This window comes from Syngnathus typhle, linkage group LG16 (assembly GCF_033458585.1).
Source record: "Syngnathus typhle isolate RoL2023-S1 ecotype Sweden linkage group LG16, RoL_Styp_1.0, whole genome shotgun sequence".
In the NCBI taxonomy this organism is placed as follows: Eukaryota; Metazoa; Chordata; class Actinopteri; order Syngnathiformes; family Syngnathidae; genus Syngnathus; species Syngnathus typhle.
The window spans coordinates 873,279-889,144 of NC_083753.1; the positions used below are offsets into that span (position 1 = coordinate 873,279).

A 15,866-nucleotide genomic window follows, 5' to 3' on the forward strand; every position below is an offset into this window, starting at 1 on the left:
AGACATCTCATTTAAATCCATGTTGCTGATGAAAGAAATCATTTAAAAGTGGGAGAAGGTTTTTGCTCCATCGTGCTGCGCTCATCACAAATTAATGCAAGTAATTATGACTCAGAGCTTTGGGTGGCGACCCTATTTATTATCGCAAGCATATCTCAGGCTTTTTGTTCTTCAATCTGGATAGGAACTGCATAAATTGTTCCTTCCCTTGTGTATCTCATATTCCCTCTATTAAACCCAAATGATTCGAGAAAATGTTTTTCCAGGTTCGGCATCAGATCCAGCTAATTTCTGCGGTGTCCTCATCTGAGTCTGAGCTTATTAGCTCAAAAGACTCAAAGCTACGGTAACAACTGTGAAGCAAATCAGAATAGTTTGGGAATATTTATTTTCACACTCCTGCTTCTTTTTTCCTGTTGCACTAAGGCTTGAATGAACTTATGTTACTCCAAATGAAAAATCTGAATCATTAAACCCAAATGAGAGAACTCCCACTTGAGGGATTTGTTGTACCATTTTTCGGCAGAAGTGAAAAATCAGCGGACACAAAAGCAACATTTTCAGTAGTTTTATTGAAAAATGCCTCTTCTGTTTTTTTTTTTTGAGAAATAAATAAGAAAATAAGGCTGTGGGGAATTCACAACATATGTGCAGTTAAAACATGAGAACAGCAATTCTATGACCCATAGTCTTGCATCCAAATCTAACTGCATTGATAGAACACAACTCTATTCTGACTTACAAATTCTCAGTAAATTATACAACACAAACATGCAAATTACACATCTGGTAGCAGAAAAAAAAAACATTTGATGAAAAAGTTTGCTGCATTACAAGTCAGACTGTTATTTGGTTTTATAGGCCAAATAAGATGCAGAAACCTTTATGGGATAGAATTATGAGACCTTTTTAATCTCATGGAATTCCTACAACAGCTTTACATTGAATTGAAAGACCATCTGGTGGAAGACTTTCTGCATTTTTTTACAGGATAAATGCATTCAACATTGGAATCAGATAAAAAAAAAAAAGGAGCACTAAGCGTGATGAGTGACCTTGTATTGCTAAGTTCTCATGTCAAAACAATATACGTTCAATATAATTATGGGTATCAAACCCATATACATATGTTCTGAATAGCATTTTATCCTCACATAAATGGATCATCAACGTTAGGTAAATACTACACTCTAAGGACTCCTCGTGGTAGCTATGATGCTAGTGTCTCTGTATCGCCTTTTGGAAGCGATCGCTTTCTTCGCTGGTTTCGCGTGTAACCTGATGATTGTACTGTCTCAATTGCTCCAGCCGGCTCCACGGATAAAGACGCTACCTCCGGTTCAGGCTGGTAGGTGTTGGCTATAGAAAATATGCGGCCAAATTAAAAATCAAATGGTATTGCACATAGTTTTAATGTAAACTGCCCTGTGATCACTCTTACACAAAGGAGTATTAGCCTCAGAAAAGAAAAGAGTATATATACTGAGAATAAAATAAAAATATTACAAGAAAAAAAAAATGGAATATGTGTGAAAAATGTTGCAAGTTATGAGAATGAATGAAAGGTCATTTTTGCTGGAATAAAGTTGTAAAATGGCAACCAAAATTTAATTGTTGAGAATGAAATCGTCAATGTTTGGAACATCGACGCCAGTAAATAAATTAAAAACATCCAATTGGGGGTAATAATCAACAAATATTTAATGATTTGATGCAATTAATCTCAAGAGGCCGCTGGCCCTTCTAGAAACTTTTGGGTTTATGTAGTAACTTTCACTCAATATTACAACTTTATTCCTGTAAGAAAACCACTTTTAATCATTTCCCTTTTTCCTTCTCCTACTGTGATGACTTTATTCTTAGCTCAAGTTCTTGCACAATAAAGCTTTTAAAAAAAAAAACAACAACTGCGCTACACTAAACCGGCAAGAGAGCAACACTGAGCACCAATTTGTCCAACATACACACAAAATAAAAATATAATGGTTAAAAGTACAAACGGAACATGCTTCAGTCTGGTCACTTTGTAAACAGAGGTTATTGCTGGTGTAAGTAAGTTAGCCAGGAGGGTTATAAGGCACAAGCTCAGTACAGACGTTAACTTGGATTTAGTGAAGTGTCCGGGGATCATAAATCATTTACATAGCACAACATTAGTTTTATTTACAGTCTCACCTCTACCCGTACACAATTATGAAATCCTCTTTGTTAGTAGTTGTGTTGGGTGGTGTTTGTACATGCTCCTTCCTTGGTAGGAATGCTCTGTCTCTGTTTTTGTGTTCCCAGCGGTTTTTGCGGTTCAAGATGCAAACAGGCCAGCAGGTTGCCATCACGGTAGCTTATAGCTGTGAGATGATGTTAGTGCCAGTCCACTTCCATTCTGGGTTTTGGCGGGGTTTTTTTTGTAATTGTTTGTTTTAATGTTCATTAGTCATGTCCATGTGCACCTTTAGTAAAGCCCTGTAACAAATAGGCAAAGGTCTGAGAAACAGGACTTGAAACTTTAAAGGAGCATAGTCGATTCTGAGAATTTACTATGCCCAACCTGCAAATATTCACATGGGGTGAGTTAGTCTTTGGAAAAAAAGTTACTTTATTCTAGGCAGAGAATCATACACTGCTAGCTAGAGTGATTTACATGCATGTTTTAAATAGAACATCAAACGAATGCAGGTGATGGAGAGCGGTGAGTCCCAACTGACCGATCACTAAACACTTCCCAATGGGGATCGTCCAACCCAGTTTTGGATTTAAATATTGCACATGAGGCTTGAGTAAGAGCGAAATGAAAGATTCCAAGTTGGCAATCATAAAGATACAGTGAATTTACTTTCCATGTGAGGAAGTCGATGTTTTTCTACCTTCGTCCAAAATCGTAGAATGGGCCCATTGTTCATCCAACCATAAGACCTCAAAAGTCAAATGCCCCTGAAGTTGTACACTTTGGAATTTGACCAACATTTTCGAAAAAGTGCGATGATAATCATACTGTAGAACACAGCGGTGTCATTACGCTTAAATTTAATTTTAAAAATGTCCCCTACAGTTGAATCTGAAATTGAGCTCATTTGGGAATAGAGTTTAGTAAATGGTCAGTTTTCTCGCATTAATATTTTGTTTTCACTACCACACATGCATGTTCCTAAATGTTATCATAGAAAGTAGTGCATTGGGCTGCGTGTAATTAGTGTGCTATGTCATGTAGTAGCATGCAGCAGCTCGACATTTTCGAGCTTTACCTGGATACCCTTGTCCGTTGTAAGGGATGCCAACACACTGAGAGGAGTCGCAGTATCCTTGGGGTCCTGGTGGTCCCCTCACCCCGGGATTACCATTACGACCTGGAGGGCCACGAGGGCCTGAAGAGCCAGTGGAACCCGGGGGACCCGTTCTGGACTCTCCTTGTGGTCCTGAAGAACAGAAGAAAGAGAGGAAGAGTGTTTAGAAGGGGTACAAACTCAAAGCCCTTATGACCTCAATCATAAATATTGAGTGGAAACGGTTAACAGCCCTGTAATTTTACAATTCCAGTTACTCAATTATACAGCCCCCCACTCGCAAAAAAAAGAGTTATGTAGAACTTTGTGGAGGTACTGGTTCTAACCAACCCCCCTCCCAAAGCTCCATTTGTCTAGACAGTGAGAACTCAGCATGGAATTTTCCCCCTCGTGCTCTCCGCCTTAAGTGAACCCATGTGTTGTCAACGGAGTCACCAAAGAACGCTCATTGTGCAAAATTCTGATTCTCTCTTCTTTACGCACACATACACACGTACACTCATATTGGATTGAGTCATTCGAGTGGACTTCCTCCCACAGGTCTTTAGTTGTGTCTCACATCAGTCAGAATTTGGTCGAGTGAGGTCGGACACATGGTTTACAAATGTCCCTCCTCTGAGCAAAAGAAAATCTTAAGAAGTGATGAGCTATTTTTAAAATTCCTGCTGGGATTACATTATCATATCGACATTGTAACTCTACGTGCAAGTCATCTAGAACTGTACAGAGACCATGACTGACATCTGGAACTGGTCAAAATGTATAGACAAGTAAAAATGTTCAATTTATTTCCAAGTTACGGAAAGTCATATTTCAGATGTGCACAATGTTTTGGAGAAGCACATATGTACGTACATAAATCCTATAGAAGCGTCCAGGAATATCCTTTGTGGTTTTCCAAGAAAAATGTTAACTCTTTTCTGTGAATCCATTTTCATTTCACCAGTTCTTGTGTTCAAAAGCTCCATGAAAAAAAGAATGGAGCCACTGTGCGAGTGGGATTTTGTGTAAACAAAGTCGCACGACTAGTTGACCGACAGTCTGAGATGATAAACAGAGAACCTACATGCTTATGTTCCTTGCCTCATAGGGCGGAAGATTTAACAATGCAGTCTATTGTCAGACTAAAGAGGGAGGCAGGAAGGAGAGTCTTACCTGGTGGTCCAGTTGCACCTCTTTGTCCTCGGACACCTGTGCCTGGAGATCCTCTCTCTCCCTTCTCACCTGGCGCACCTACACACATAAGCAATAAGAATCCGTTTTGTAGAAAAAACACATCCTGAAATGATCTGGAATTAAAAGCCCACATGGAAAATAGTTAAATTGAACCATGTGCAGACTACAACCAGGTTGTTACGTAAGTCTCATAATTAGCATGACCTCAAACTCAACTTTTACAAAGCAAAAAAAACTCAAGTACCTCTTTCTCCTGGACTTCCAGGTAACCCGGGACCTCCTGGGAAGCCAGGTCGTCCGCCTTGTCCTGGGTCTCCACGGGTTCCCGGTTCTCCGGCCGGGCCAGGTGGACCCGGTGGCCCTGGATTGTTGCTACGGTAGCCGGAAGGAATCTGGTTGAGCATCTGGTCAATTCGACTCATTTGACCTGGAACAAATAACAACATATGTTTGAGTAGGATGATCAAAGCGAAAAACAATATGATGAAGAAATGTTTTGCTCACTGTTCACAAGCTGTTCGCAAACTTGTCTCGCAATGGAACGCATCATGTTTTGGGATGCAAAGTCTCCCTGGAAACACATGTTGGATTAAATCAGTGTGACTGATGGTAGGAAATGACTGACACATTGAAAGCGTACATACCCGCTCGCCCTTTTCTCCTTTAATGCCAGCGGGTCCCTGTTAAAGCAACATCACATTAATAAATACATGCATTAAAAAGCTATCCTTTGGTGTGATGTGCCATGTCCAATGATTGGTATTACATACTGGACGTCCTGAGTCTCCTGATTTTCCTGGTTTCCCGGTAACTCCTGGTGCACCTGGAGTTCCAGGATTTCCCTGAAGAATGGACAAAAAATCTCGAGTCAGACTTGAATCGCCACATTTTATGGCTTGCGACTTGATTGGCTTAAACAACCAAACTTTGATGACCTACATTTTGACTTGAATTACATTATAAGACAAATTGGGATGTAATGGTTCATCGAAAATCAATTTAAAGTCGATTTAAACTGCTTTAAAATATGCTTCAATGTATAATAAGTAAAATAATACATTCATTGTTAAGATTAAAGTGTAGTTAAACAGTAAAATTTCAGTTCATTTTCAAGGTTTATTTTTTAAAGTTAGAAAGGTTTGCAAGAAGGCCTTTTGAGTTAAAAAATAGATTTTAAAGAATCTAATCAAATTGAAATCAGGAACTGTAAATTGAAAATCGAATCGGGGCTTGTGTAAAAAAAACAAGTTTAGATCACACATTTTACTCCCACCACCGGCATTAAATCCATTTCCCGTTAACTGTTGCATGAATTCATTTGAATTGGGATCGACTGTAACAAATCCATTAAAGGCCACATGTTGCCAAGGGTCTAAGCGGAGATGGAAACAATCCCATGTCAAAACATCCTCTGCAAATAGCACTCTTGAGATAAACTGCATATATATATATACGTATTTATTTATTGTATATTGGCACGAAGCCTGTCCTCAGCGGTGCTCGATTAATTACATTCAGACATTGCCTTAACCACAGCGGAAAAAAATGTGAGCAGCAGAAGCATGAAGAGACAACAAAGCTTGCGCACCGATTGGGATTTCCAGCACATTTAATGCAACACAAACTTACCATTGGCCCAGGCGGGCCTCTGGGTCCAGATCCTCCATCCTTTCCTGGTGGCCCCTGCATGGAAACAACATACAATGCATCAATTTCATGACTGTACATTGCTTTCGGTCTTAAGTTTGTCTTACTGAATTAGCACCTAATATTATTGCTGACAAAAATTATGTAAAATGCTGTATAGTAGGTGAATGTTACATCCATTTGAAAGCACACTAAGTAGATTTGGAGGTATGCCTTACCCGCACTCCGCTTGGTCCAACAGGACCCATAGGACCACGTGGCCCAGGAGAACCCTTGAAGAAGAAAGGAGACACAGTCAATCAATGTGCAATGATCAGGAACAACCTCTTCATGCAGTTACCCAAATAGCTCTGCTTAAATGGACTATAACGCTCTAAAATGGTGCATTTTTTCAGTTACGCCAGAGTCAACATACTAACTTCAGACTCAATGCAGTTGACATGTGATGTGCATAATAACATGCACAATATTGATTGCACATGTACACTGCAATTATCTTTTTTACACACACTTTTTACAAAGTCAGTATTTTCAGTTATAAGGCTGGGAAAAGAACATGTTCCATTTCAGTTATTCTCATTTGGGTAACTTGAGTCCACACTTAATAATGTAACTCCGGTCTACCGTTTGTCAATCATTGCGCCTCTTTCAAAGTTTGGGTGTCCCTGAGGATGGAGGGTAATCCTCCTACTCCTGAGTGTGGTTTCCCTGATTGCAATGTTAACTGAATCCAGGCTACACAAGCAGATATACTCTGTTACGTCCTGTTCATAAACCACAAGAAGGGAGTGGGGGGGGGGCTTACTTGCAGGCCACCTAGACCCTGGTCTCCGCGATCTCCCTTTGGTCCAGGGCGACCCTGAATATGGAAGAGAAAAATACATATTTTTACTTTGCTATGGCAAACAGAAATGTAGATTTTCACCTATTCAAGAATTTCCACAAATGTTTCTCATTGCTGTATTCACTGATAATAAAGGTTATATAACTTGGTGGTGTTCATAAACTTACAGGTGATCCAGGTAGAGACAATCCGTTAGGACCTTGAGGACCTGGGGGTCCCAATGGGCCGACAGGTCCTGGGTCACCACGTGGTCCCCCTGGACCCTGCCGAGACATACAACACAGCACAATAGCTTTAAAAAAGAAAACTTTGATCAGATGTTTAATTTGAAAATAGAAAATAGACGTCATCAGTTTGTGGTTAAAAAGTATTTAAGATCCTCTAATGGCTAAATAGGGATGTTGCATCTTTTGTTAGTGTGATTAACAATATTGTTGGAGCACACGAGTCACTGCTTCTGGAAAACCACAGCAATAAGATTTGGTGTTTCAAATCTGGGAGTTATCATTGGCGTTTGTCGAATTGAAAACAAAACGTTACAAGATGTTAAAAAGGAACCAAGGTTTCACTCACAGGTTTGCCTGGGTCGCCTCGATCTCCTCGTGGTCCCTTAGTTCCTGGGCCGCCCTAGAGAGGTAAGCAATCAAAAGACAGAGTGTGAGTGCAACAACAGGAGCAAATTCCAACAGCCCAAAGATCCACAGCCATCCAAAAAAAAAAAAAAAAAATTCCTCGCACGAGATGAGTGGGGGTTATGGGCAGTCGTTTTTCCAACAGGCATTTGTCTTTTGACGCTACCCTCGAAACCCCCATTTCATTGCATGTGACTGGCCTCATTGCTCAGCTGCTCAGAGGAAAAGAAAATATCTCCTAAGGCGAGGGACATCCTCAGACTTCTGGAAATCAAACTGTATTGCAGGCATATGTCAAGCGGCTCTTTATAGTCGCACCATCATAAGAATCTATGGCATTGTCATCATTGTCATAACATGTTTGACATAAGAGAAAAGTCTTTTATCAGCATTAAAGATGAAGACAGGTCGGAGGAAAACGGGATGTGCAGTAGCTTTACCGATGGACCGGGTGGACCCTGGGGGCCGATGCTATCTTGCGTGCATGTGCAGGAGTGGGGGAGGGCCGGGCATTTTGCCTCATCTCGCTGGAAACAAAACAGAAAAAGGATTAAATGAGCGAAACTACATGTGTAGATAAGACCAGCAATTAGCCGTAAAAAAAAAAAAAATACAAAGAAGGCCATCAACATTAATCAGAGAGCTTGTGCTTCAAAAACCTCACAATCAATGGAAATTAGGCAATTATAATTGGAAAAATGTGTATGTACACTCTTGGTATTCGCAAAATGAATGCATGTGCCAATTCTGATTGCGGAACAATCATTTCATATTGGTGTCAAATTTTCTTTTTATTCCATCAGAACTACAATGCAATCCATGAAGAGGCCTTTCGTCCTCCATGGATGCACTTCGGAGTTCTAACCACTGAATGATTGCTGTTATTGAACACCCCTGTTTTTTAAATGAAACCTACCGTGGCTGGCAGATCACAGCATTTGTCTCGGCTGATCCAACTCAAGCTGCAGATAATATCGAACATCTGGAGCTGGAACTAAACAGACGAAAACATTGAAGGGTGTTAAAAATGACTTCCATACATGATGACAATGCACAGTGTTAAAAACTGCACATTGAGCTCTTTTTTTTTTTTTTTTTTTTTTTAGCGTGCGTAGCCACACATGGAATTCTTTCAAAGAATTCCTTTTTATTCGTTGTTCACTGAAGTCGTGAAAAGAAATGAGATGCTCTTGCACATGTGTTTTCTGGAAGTCTTGTTTCACTTACCGTTGCAGACTGCCTCCTTCCCGAGCGGACCATCTTGCCAAGCACTTCGGTTCCCTCCAATGTGATGTTGCTGGCCTCCTTGATGGGCTTCTCCCCCACCTCTTGGCAGTCCAAATTGAGCTTGACTTTCTCCGGGGAGACGGTGATGTGGAGCTGTAGGACGAAGATGATGGACAGGTGGCACGGTTATTCAAAATATTATTGTCCTCTTTTCTACCTTTGCAGCTGCCAAACTTGAAGCTATGCTATTATTTGATAATACGTAGGGCTTTCGAAAATATGGCTTTTACTTTTGGATTTGTCTGGGGTCTGACCGACCTTTTAAGCACGAAGGAAATGAGGAATTAAGGAAAAGTGCAGCCTTACGGATAAGAACAACCTCAATGAACCCTTTTTTTTTGTATTCAGCTTTTAAAGATTTTTTAAAAGCTTTGCCTTTGCTCATACTTCACTACACACAACTGTTTCTTTTGGGAAACTGTTTGGAAATTCCAAAACTGCTCTGATTACCCACTCCAATATTACCATCCAGTGGTTCCTGACTCCGACGGTAATTCCTGTTTGATGACTTTGCTGATCATAATATACAACAGTTGACAGCAGCCCGCAGTGGTAAAACTGCAGAAAGAGTTTGGTATAACAATACAGAATGACTCAAGTGTCAGACTGTGTTCGGAGAGCCCTTCTTGGCGTTATGAAACTATATCATTTGTGGGATACCGAGCTTTCATTTCACCAGAGCGCATTTTGCCCTGCTCAGCGGTCTCTTTATTTTACAATAAGCATGTCCCTATTCCTTTATACAAAATCTTAACAACCACAGACTTGACCAAAATTCTTGGAAACTAATATCTCATTAATTGCTGGGTCTTGGGTGGACTACACTATGACACTTTTATCTTGAGGATGATCTTGTCCGAGCCAAAATACAAGTAAATCTGTTCTTCTAGCTATACCACTGACATATACACTGATTTTTTCTTAATTTTTCTTTTTTTTCCATCTGTATGATATGTGTTAGGATGCATATTGCTCTATCTATTGAAATTTTACCTTAAATGTATTCATATTTCTGGAGAATGTCACTTCGCAAGCCCCTGGAGGGTTTTTTTGACATTCTCCATCACATTTATTTAATCTATGTACATTTTAAATGTTTTTGTATGTGAAAATAAACAAACAAAACAAAATATAGTGACAGGAAGAAAAATTAAATGCTCTTCCGTTAGAGGGCAGAAGATACAATAAACTAATGTACCGCCAGAAAAAGTCGCGACTTCCTGTAACTAGCTGTGTAGAATTAAACATTTCATACTACGCTTGTACATTTGTCAGTGAAGTCAGACAGAAGCAACATTATTTCAGTACTCATACGTTTTTGTTTGGTGGTGTGCCATTGGCTTGTTAGGAAACAATGCTCTAGAGAATGACAACTGCAGTAAAAAAAAATTGGTTTTACTCCAGTGAAATATTACCAAAGGCAAATTTCAAGCTAATCTTCTACTGTTTTGCAGGGAGATGAAGTGAAAAGAGCAATCTTGGGTCAACAAGACCATCTCCTAACCCTTAAAAGTGGGAGTCAGGGAGTTCCCAAGAGGGGTAGTTTGTCTCTCATATGCAAAATTCATCTTTGAGAGCTTTCCCACATGCTCAGCTCGTGGTAGACCACGACCTCTCAAGCCCGGGTTGCTCTTTATTTACAAGTTTGAAGACGAAAACCAAATGCAAGCACTTTATGACCAAGTGCTGTGGACTTGAACCACATAGAATGACTCTTCATGCATTAGAAAAATGAAAAAGCCAGAAAGGGTTGGGTGTTAGGGGAAAAAGGGAGTATTGTGCTCCTTACCAAAATAAAATTCAGGCTGGATACTCGGTATCTTTCCTTTTCCTATGGCAGTACTTCAGAGCTCTAGTTTTTTGTTTTTTTTACAGAATGACTGCCCTACCTGCATAACTGTGACTGTGTTTTTTGTACTTCTTAAAAAAAAATAATAATAATAATAATCTGTGAAACCTAATCCTGTTATGTGGTTGCTGGATTCAAACAATGTTTTAGTTTTGTTATTTTTAAATTTATTACTGCGATTAGTAATGTTTATACTTTCCATTACTGGGAAAGTTCTATTATTGTGAGAGTTAAATTTAGATTTATAGTATTGGTTCAAAGTGAACTTCAGAGAAAGTGAACTTCAGATCTAAACTTTCATTGGCAAAAGCAGAAGTCTGTGGTCAGCATTCAGCCATGATGGTGATTTTTTATTTTTATATATAAATGTCAAAGAATAATGTCTGAGACCTGATGGATTATTTTGGGGTTGGAACATTTGAACAGTCCCTACATTTATGAAGCTATCAGCTCTTCAGCTACAATCTTGAAGCAGAAGAAAGAGACCATGAGTGAAGGGAAAATATGTTTGACAAAAATGGCAGTCCCTGCTATGTGTTGTGATGTTGCTGGGAAAGTAAGACCGTAGGGAAGGTGATTGTCAAGTGGAGCCATAATTGGTCAATTATTTGTTACCAAAACTGATCAATAGGAAATCTTTGTGAAAAAAAATAATAAACTGACCAAATTTTGCCTGAGGATGTTTCAGCCTGACAGCCTGATTCTGTAACTATAGTGGACAAAGTGAAACCACATCAACATAGTCTGCCAAAGCATGAAGCAACAGCACCCAGTCAGTACTCCAGTAAATAAGAGGCTAGGTAGACCGCTGTGCCACAAGCTAGCCACCCAGTGTACATTCGGAACACAGTCACGCTCTGAGGGCTCACACATATAAATTATGCTGTCAAACAAGGGCCACGGTGATGTCATGAAATCATCATCAAACATTTTCCAGGATCTCATTCATTCATGAAATCCCCCCAAATTAGTTTTGCGGTTCTTTGAAAATAACATTGAGATTCCAATTTTATGAGTATTTATATTTGTTAGGATGAAAACGAAATACACCATTGGAACATTTCCGCAGTCTAAAAACTTGGGCTCAAATAATACTTTCAAGGAAAATTTGTTTTGTTTGGCTTATTGGGGTATGAGTATGCTTTCATTATGCTATCAATGATTGAAAGTCAAAACACTGAACAGAAAATATGACGAAATGAAGAAAAAAAAAATCAGTCATCACCAAAACTCATCAAAGTAGCTCGTCGCACATTATTTTTTCTTTTTGCGCTTGTTTAACAACACAACTTGCCAAACTATTTAAGAACTCAATACTCAGAGTATTATCAAGACTTATTCTATTCCCATTATATTTTTGAAGGAAAGATTGATTCAAAATCTGATTGTGTTACAAGGGTCCACTCAATTGAGATTATTCAGGCATGATTGAATGTTGCCATTGGATAGATACTTTATTTAATCAGTCTTCTTAGGGTACTTACATATTAGTCTTTGGAGGACAAAAAAGTAAAAGCAAGTGGCCTTGAAACAACTATTTTTCCTTGCTGTGTGGCATAAGTCATCAGTAAGAAAATATACTATGTTTCATTGTTGTGATCCTAACAGCCTGCTGAGTTAAAACAAAACAGTGGATGTTTTACATTGGCTGCTGCTTTGACTTGGATTCGATACAATCTGATTTCAGTCATCCCAAGAGACGACACACAAGCAAGTGGGCCTAATGTAGTGGCAAATGTTCTGAAGACAAAGGTTTCGTAAAAGAAAAATAATGACTCCATCGGCGATTAGTTCAAGCGATGGCTTGTTTTGACAGATTGTTAGAGGACAAACTTTTCTTAACGACTCCTCCAATAAGCAAAGTTTAATTGTTAGTAGAATGACCTAGAAGATGACGACATCAAACCATCTGCAATCATTTTGAATTGAAATAGTAGTGTGGAGAGCTTTGTTTATCAAGTACCTACATGCACCATGACTAATTCACATTCAATCCAAATCAAATAGAAAACAAAGCAATCCAGCCTCCCGTGTGCAGCGTTGATTGGTTTGGAAATCATTCAACGACTTGCAGAATAGCTGGTCTTCATGTGGTTATTGGATTGATGAAGTTGAAGTATTTCCTTTGTATTTATAAACGTCAAAGCTCATTCATCAAGTAAGTAATTGAATGCTAAAATACCTCAGTTGTATGAATGATTGGAAATATTTCTTTGGGGGAAAGGCATGAGTTCGGCTGGTGCGCTTTCATAACTAAACAATAGATCCGAAAGTTGAGCTAAAATATTTCCGATGATTTAAATGATAAAACGATGAAGACTGATATTCAATAAGGACCACGACAGCTTTTCCCAACGAGCATGGGACGGTGTGTTTACCTTGTGGAAACTGCCATGGAAAATGCGCTTCACTTGTTCCTCATTAAATATGGCTCTCTGGATCTCTCCTCGGGTGTCCTTGTTATAGAACGTGATTGTTTTGCTTGAAGCTGGAAAGAGAGGAAGCTTTGATGAAGCGACACGGAAAGCACAGACTGTTCTATAGGGAACACATGGGGGTAGACGGACGGATGAGGGGGATAACAAAAAGGTTAAGGGGGATTTAGTCCATGCTCCTAATCATTTGCATGCACTTACCACATGTGCAGTTGAAAAATAAATGCCCATCTTAGAAGCAAACCCCATCCTAAATTACCGTAGAAGACTACCGACAATTCAATTACCGTTTCCCACCCATAATTAATTAGCTATGTCCGAGTTTGATATGCTATAGCGTCTACAGCACCAAATGACAAGAGGAGACTTACGATTGACGGTGACGCCGACCTCCGGATTGTTGTTTTTGTCGGAAATCTGCCAAATATCGAAAGGATCAGAAGGTGTGTCGGGTAGAAGTCGGAAGAGGAGGACGATGGTGTAGGATGGGGGAAGACCATCTGGATGGATCTCCCTGTTGGTGTAAACAAATTGTATCGTTATTAACCCAAAGTTGACACAGTCAAGCAATCGAACAAATGTTGTCAAATTACTAAAGAGTGAACTAACCAGAATGTTAAAGTCTGTCACAAAGCCATTAAAAGCTAAATTATTACCAGTTACCCCTCTGGGTGTGCAAAAATGACTCACATGTTGAAAGTATTTTCCATCCTCTCTTCCTGACTACATTGTCAACTGTTTCCATTCCACTCACTACTTGATAAGTTCAGTAGTTGCAAACACACCACTTGCGGATGCATAAAAGGGCAAAACCTTTCGCCCAGGGGTGAGTTGGGTCATTAAAACAGAAAAGAACAGGACAGGAAGAAAATATCCTCCAGGTGATATCACTTGGGCTTCTATTCTCAACTTATTGCTGATGGTTCACTTGAGTAGTCTCTTTGACGACGGCGGAAATTCAGTATCATTATGGGGTTGGACATAAAGTTACTTTGTTGATTTTACATGCACTCAGGGTTTTGCACCAGTTCTTACTTGGTTGGCTGGTTTATGTAGGCATCCTTATGCAGCCTGTAGGCAATGTAGCTGTTGAATGAGCCCGGCTCCATGGACACACCATTCATTCCAGCGAACGTGCGGTCTGTGATGTTAAAAGCCTCAAGCATCCTGAATCCTGAAAATTGGCAAAGGGCAATCATGTCAAGGAGTAAAAACCACTACAAGATATGCTAGTCATGTTAGCAAGGTGTGTAGGGATCAGTCAGTGTGCGTGATGCTTACCAGGTGTGGTGTATCCATTCATGTAGATCAGAGGGCAAGCTAAAGCAAAAACAGAAAAGCGAAGAAGGAGTCAAACATACTCTTAGGGTTGAAATAATGCTTCTCATGTGTTCAGACATTAGGTTTAAAGAGATTGAAAGGACATAATATCGTCTCTGTCTCACTGGAGGTAGCTGTTTCACAAATGAAGGTGATCAGGTTGTCCTGGATCTTGTCGAAGGCATCGTAGTCATCGACCACAAACACGTGTCTTTCGCTGGGTTTGCTGCCAATGTTTCTCAACTCTGCCATGTCCACATCGGCTACGCCAACCACAAACACACTGTAGCCTGTGGAGGGAACAACACAAAACAATTCAATTGTCAAGCAAATTAGAGTCCAACAGTTAAAAGCCATAATGCCGAACTGAACTGGTAACAAAAGTAGAAAGAAAACGTGAATTGTTTGTTTGTTGGCAGAATATTTCTTGGTTTAGAAAGATGACATGAGATTTGACCAATGGACAGATGCGGTGGACTGTAACATTAACAAAAATGAAAACAAATGACTCCTCCATTCTTCCTTTCTCCATCCCGCCTTTGCTCTATAATGTTATGCAGAACTTTGAGTTCAGCATAATTCTACAAACAAACTAATCAAAAGACAAATGTGGTGAATTTGTAACATTCATGTAAAATATTCAGATCTGTAAACATTTATGAGGGGAAAACTGGAAAGTTCAATAACTCGTATTTGTGTTTGTGAGCTATACTGATGCAAATTCATTTAGGCATACCAGCTTGTTGCAGCTGTAGGGCGTTCTTCTTGACATCATCCTGTGAGCGTCCATCGGTGACAACCACAAGAACTTTAGGAACATTCCTCCTCATTCCACTGTCAGAGGTGAACACCTTGTCGTAAACATGCTTCAGCGCAATGCCTGGACAAAGAAGCAAAAATCAAAACCATTATCATATTTGTTCATTTCATTGTTCAGACGGACACTTGTAAGATGAGTACCTGTCTTGGTGTTTCCTCCTCTGTAGCGAACATTCTTCAAAGCCGAAACGACCACCCCCTTGTCGTGGTATGTGTTGAGCTTGAACTCAGTCTTAGCGTCATCGCTGTACTGCGCAAATGCAACCTGAGGGAAAATGTGACGTGGGAATCTTACTCTACAATCTACGTAAACTGACGATCGAAATGTCCTGATTCAACAGACACCAAAAAATGTCTTCTCACCTGCATGCCACTCGGACTGATGACATCAAAAGCACCGGTCATGCTTATGACAAACTTGATGACCTTGTCGAAACTATCATCTCCGATACTCCAAGAGCCATCAATGAGGAAGACCACATCGGCCTTAGCACCTCTGCAGACTGTGATTCAAGTGTATCAGTGATTAATAAAAGCCAGTCCAGTGATTTAGTATCATTATTTAACATGTGAAAGCTC

At 39.8% G+C, this 15,866-nt stretch overlaps 1 protein-coding gene across 50 annotated transcripts in view; it reads right to left on the minus strand.

The window, feature by feature from the left end:
- Positions 1-553: 553 nt before the first annotated feature.
- LOC133169750 (collagen alpha-1(XII) chain-like) overlaps positions 554-15,866 on the minus strand; it is a 48,138-nt gene continuing 32,825 nt past the window's right edge. For 49 of the 50 annotated variants that reach the window (XM_061302179.1, XM_061302202.1, XM_061302193.1 and 46 more), the window contains 23 exons: positions 15,651-15,790; positions 15,429-15,552; positions 15,205-15,348; positions 14,594-14,758; positions 14,430-14,468; positions 14,184-14,322; positions 13,520-13,662; positions 13,092-13,201; positions 8,805-8,957; positions 8,494-8,571; positions 8,018-8,104; positions 7,519-7,572; positions 7,113-7,208; positions 6,907-6,960; positions 6,320-6,373; positions 6,084-6,137; positions 5,225-5,296; positions 5,099-5,134; positions 4,959-5,025; positions 4,699-4,881; positions 4,434-4,511; positions 3,240-3,410; positions 554-1,359 (listed from right to left, as the gene is read on the minus strand). In XM_061302179.1, the coding sequence (XP_061158163.1) occupies positions 1,211-1,359; positions 3,240-3,410; positions 4,434-4,511; positions 4,699-4,881; positions 4,959-5,025; positions 5,099-5,134; positions 5,225-5,296; positions 6,084-6,137; positions 6,320-6,373; positions 6,907-6,960; positions 7,113-7,208; positions 7,519-7,572; positions 8,018-8,104; positions 8,494-8,571; positions 8,805-8,957; positions 13,092-13,201; positions 13,520-13,662; positions 14,184-14,322; positions 14,430-14,468; positions 14,594-14,758; positions 15,205-15,348; positions 15,429-15,552; positions 15,651-15,790 (2,390 nt within the window). In that variant the 3' untranslated portion in view covers positions 554-1,210. Of the gene's footprint in view, positions 2,461-3,239; positions 3,411-4,433; positions 4,512-4,698; positions 4,882-4,958; positions 5,026-5,098; positions 5,135-5,224; positions 5,297-6,083; positions 6,138-6,319; positions 6,374-6,906; positions 6,961-7,112; positions 7,209-7,518; positions 7,573-8,017; positions 8,105-8,493; positions 8,572-8,804; positions 8,958-13,091; positions 13,202-13,519; positions 13,663-14,183; positions 14,323-14,429; positions 14,469-14,593; positions 14,759-15,204; positions 15,349-15,428; positions 15,553-15,650; positions 15,791-15,866 lie in introns of all 50 variants that reach the window. The other variant, XM_061302217.1, reaches the window with a different exon arrangement.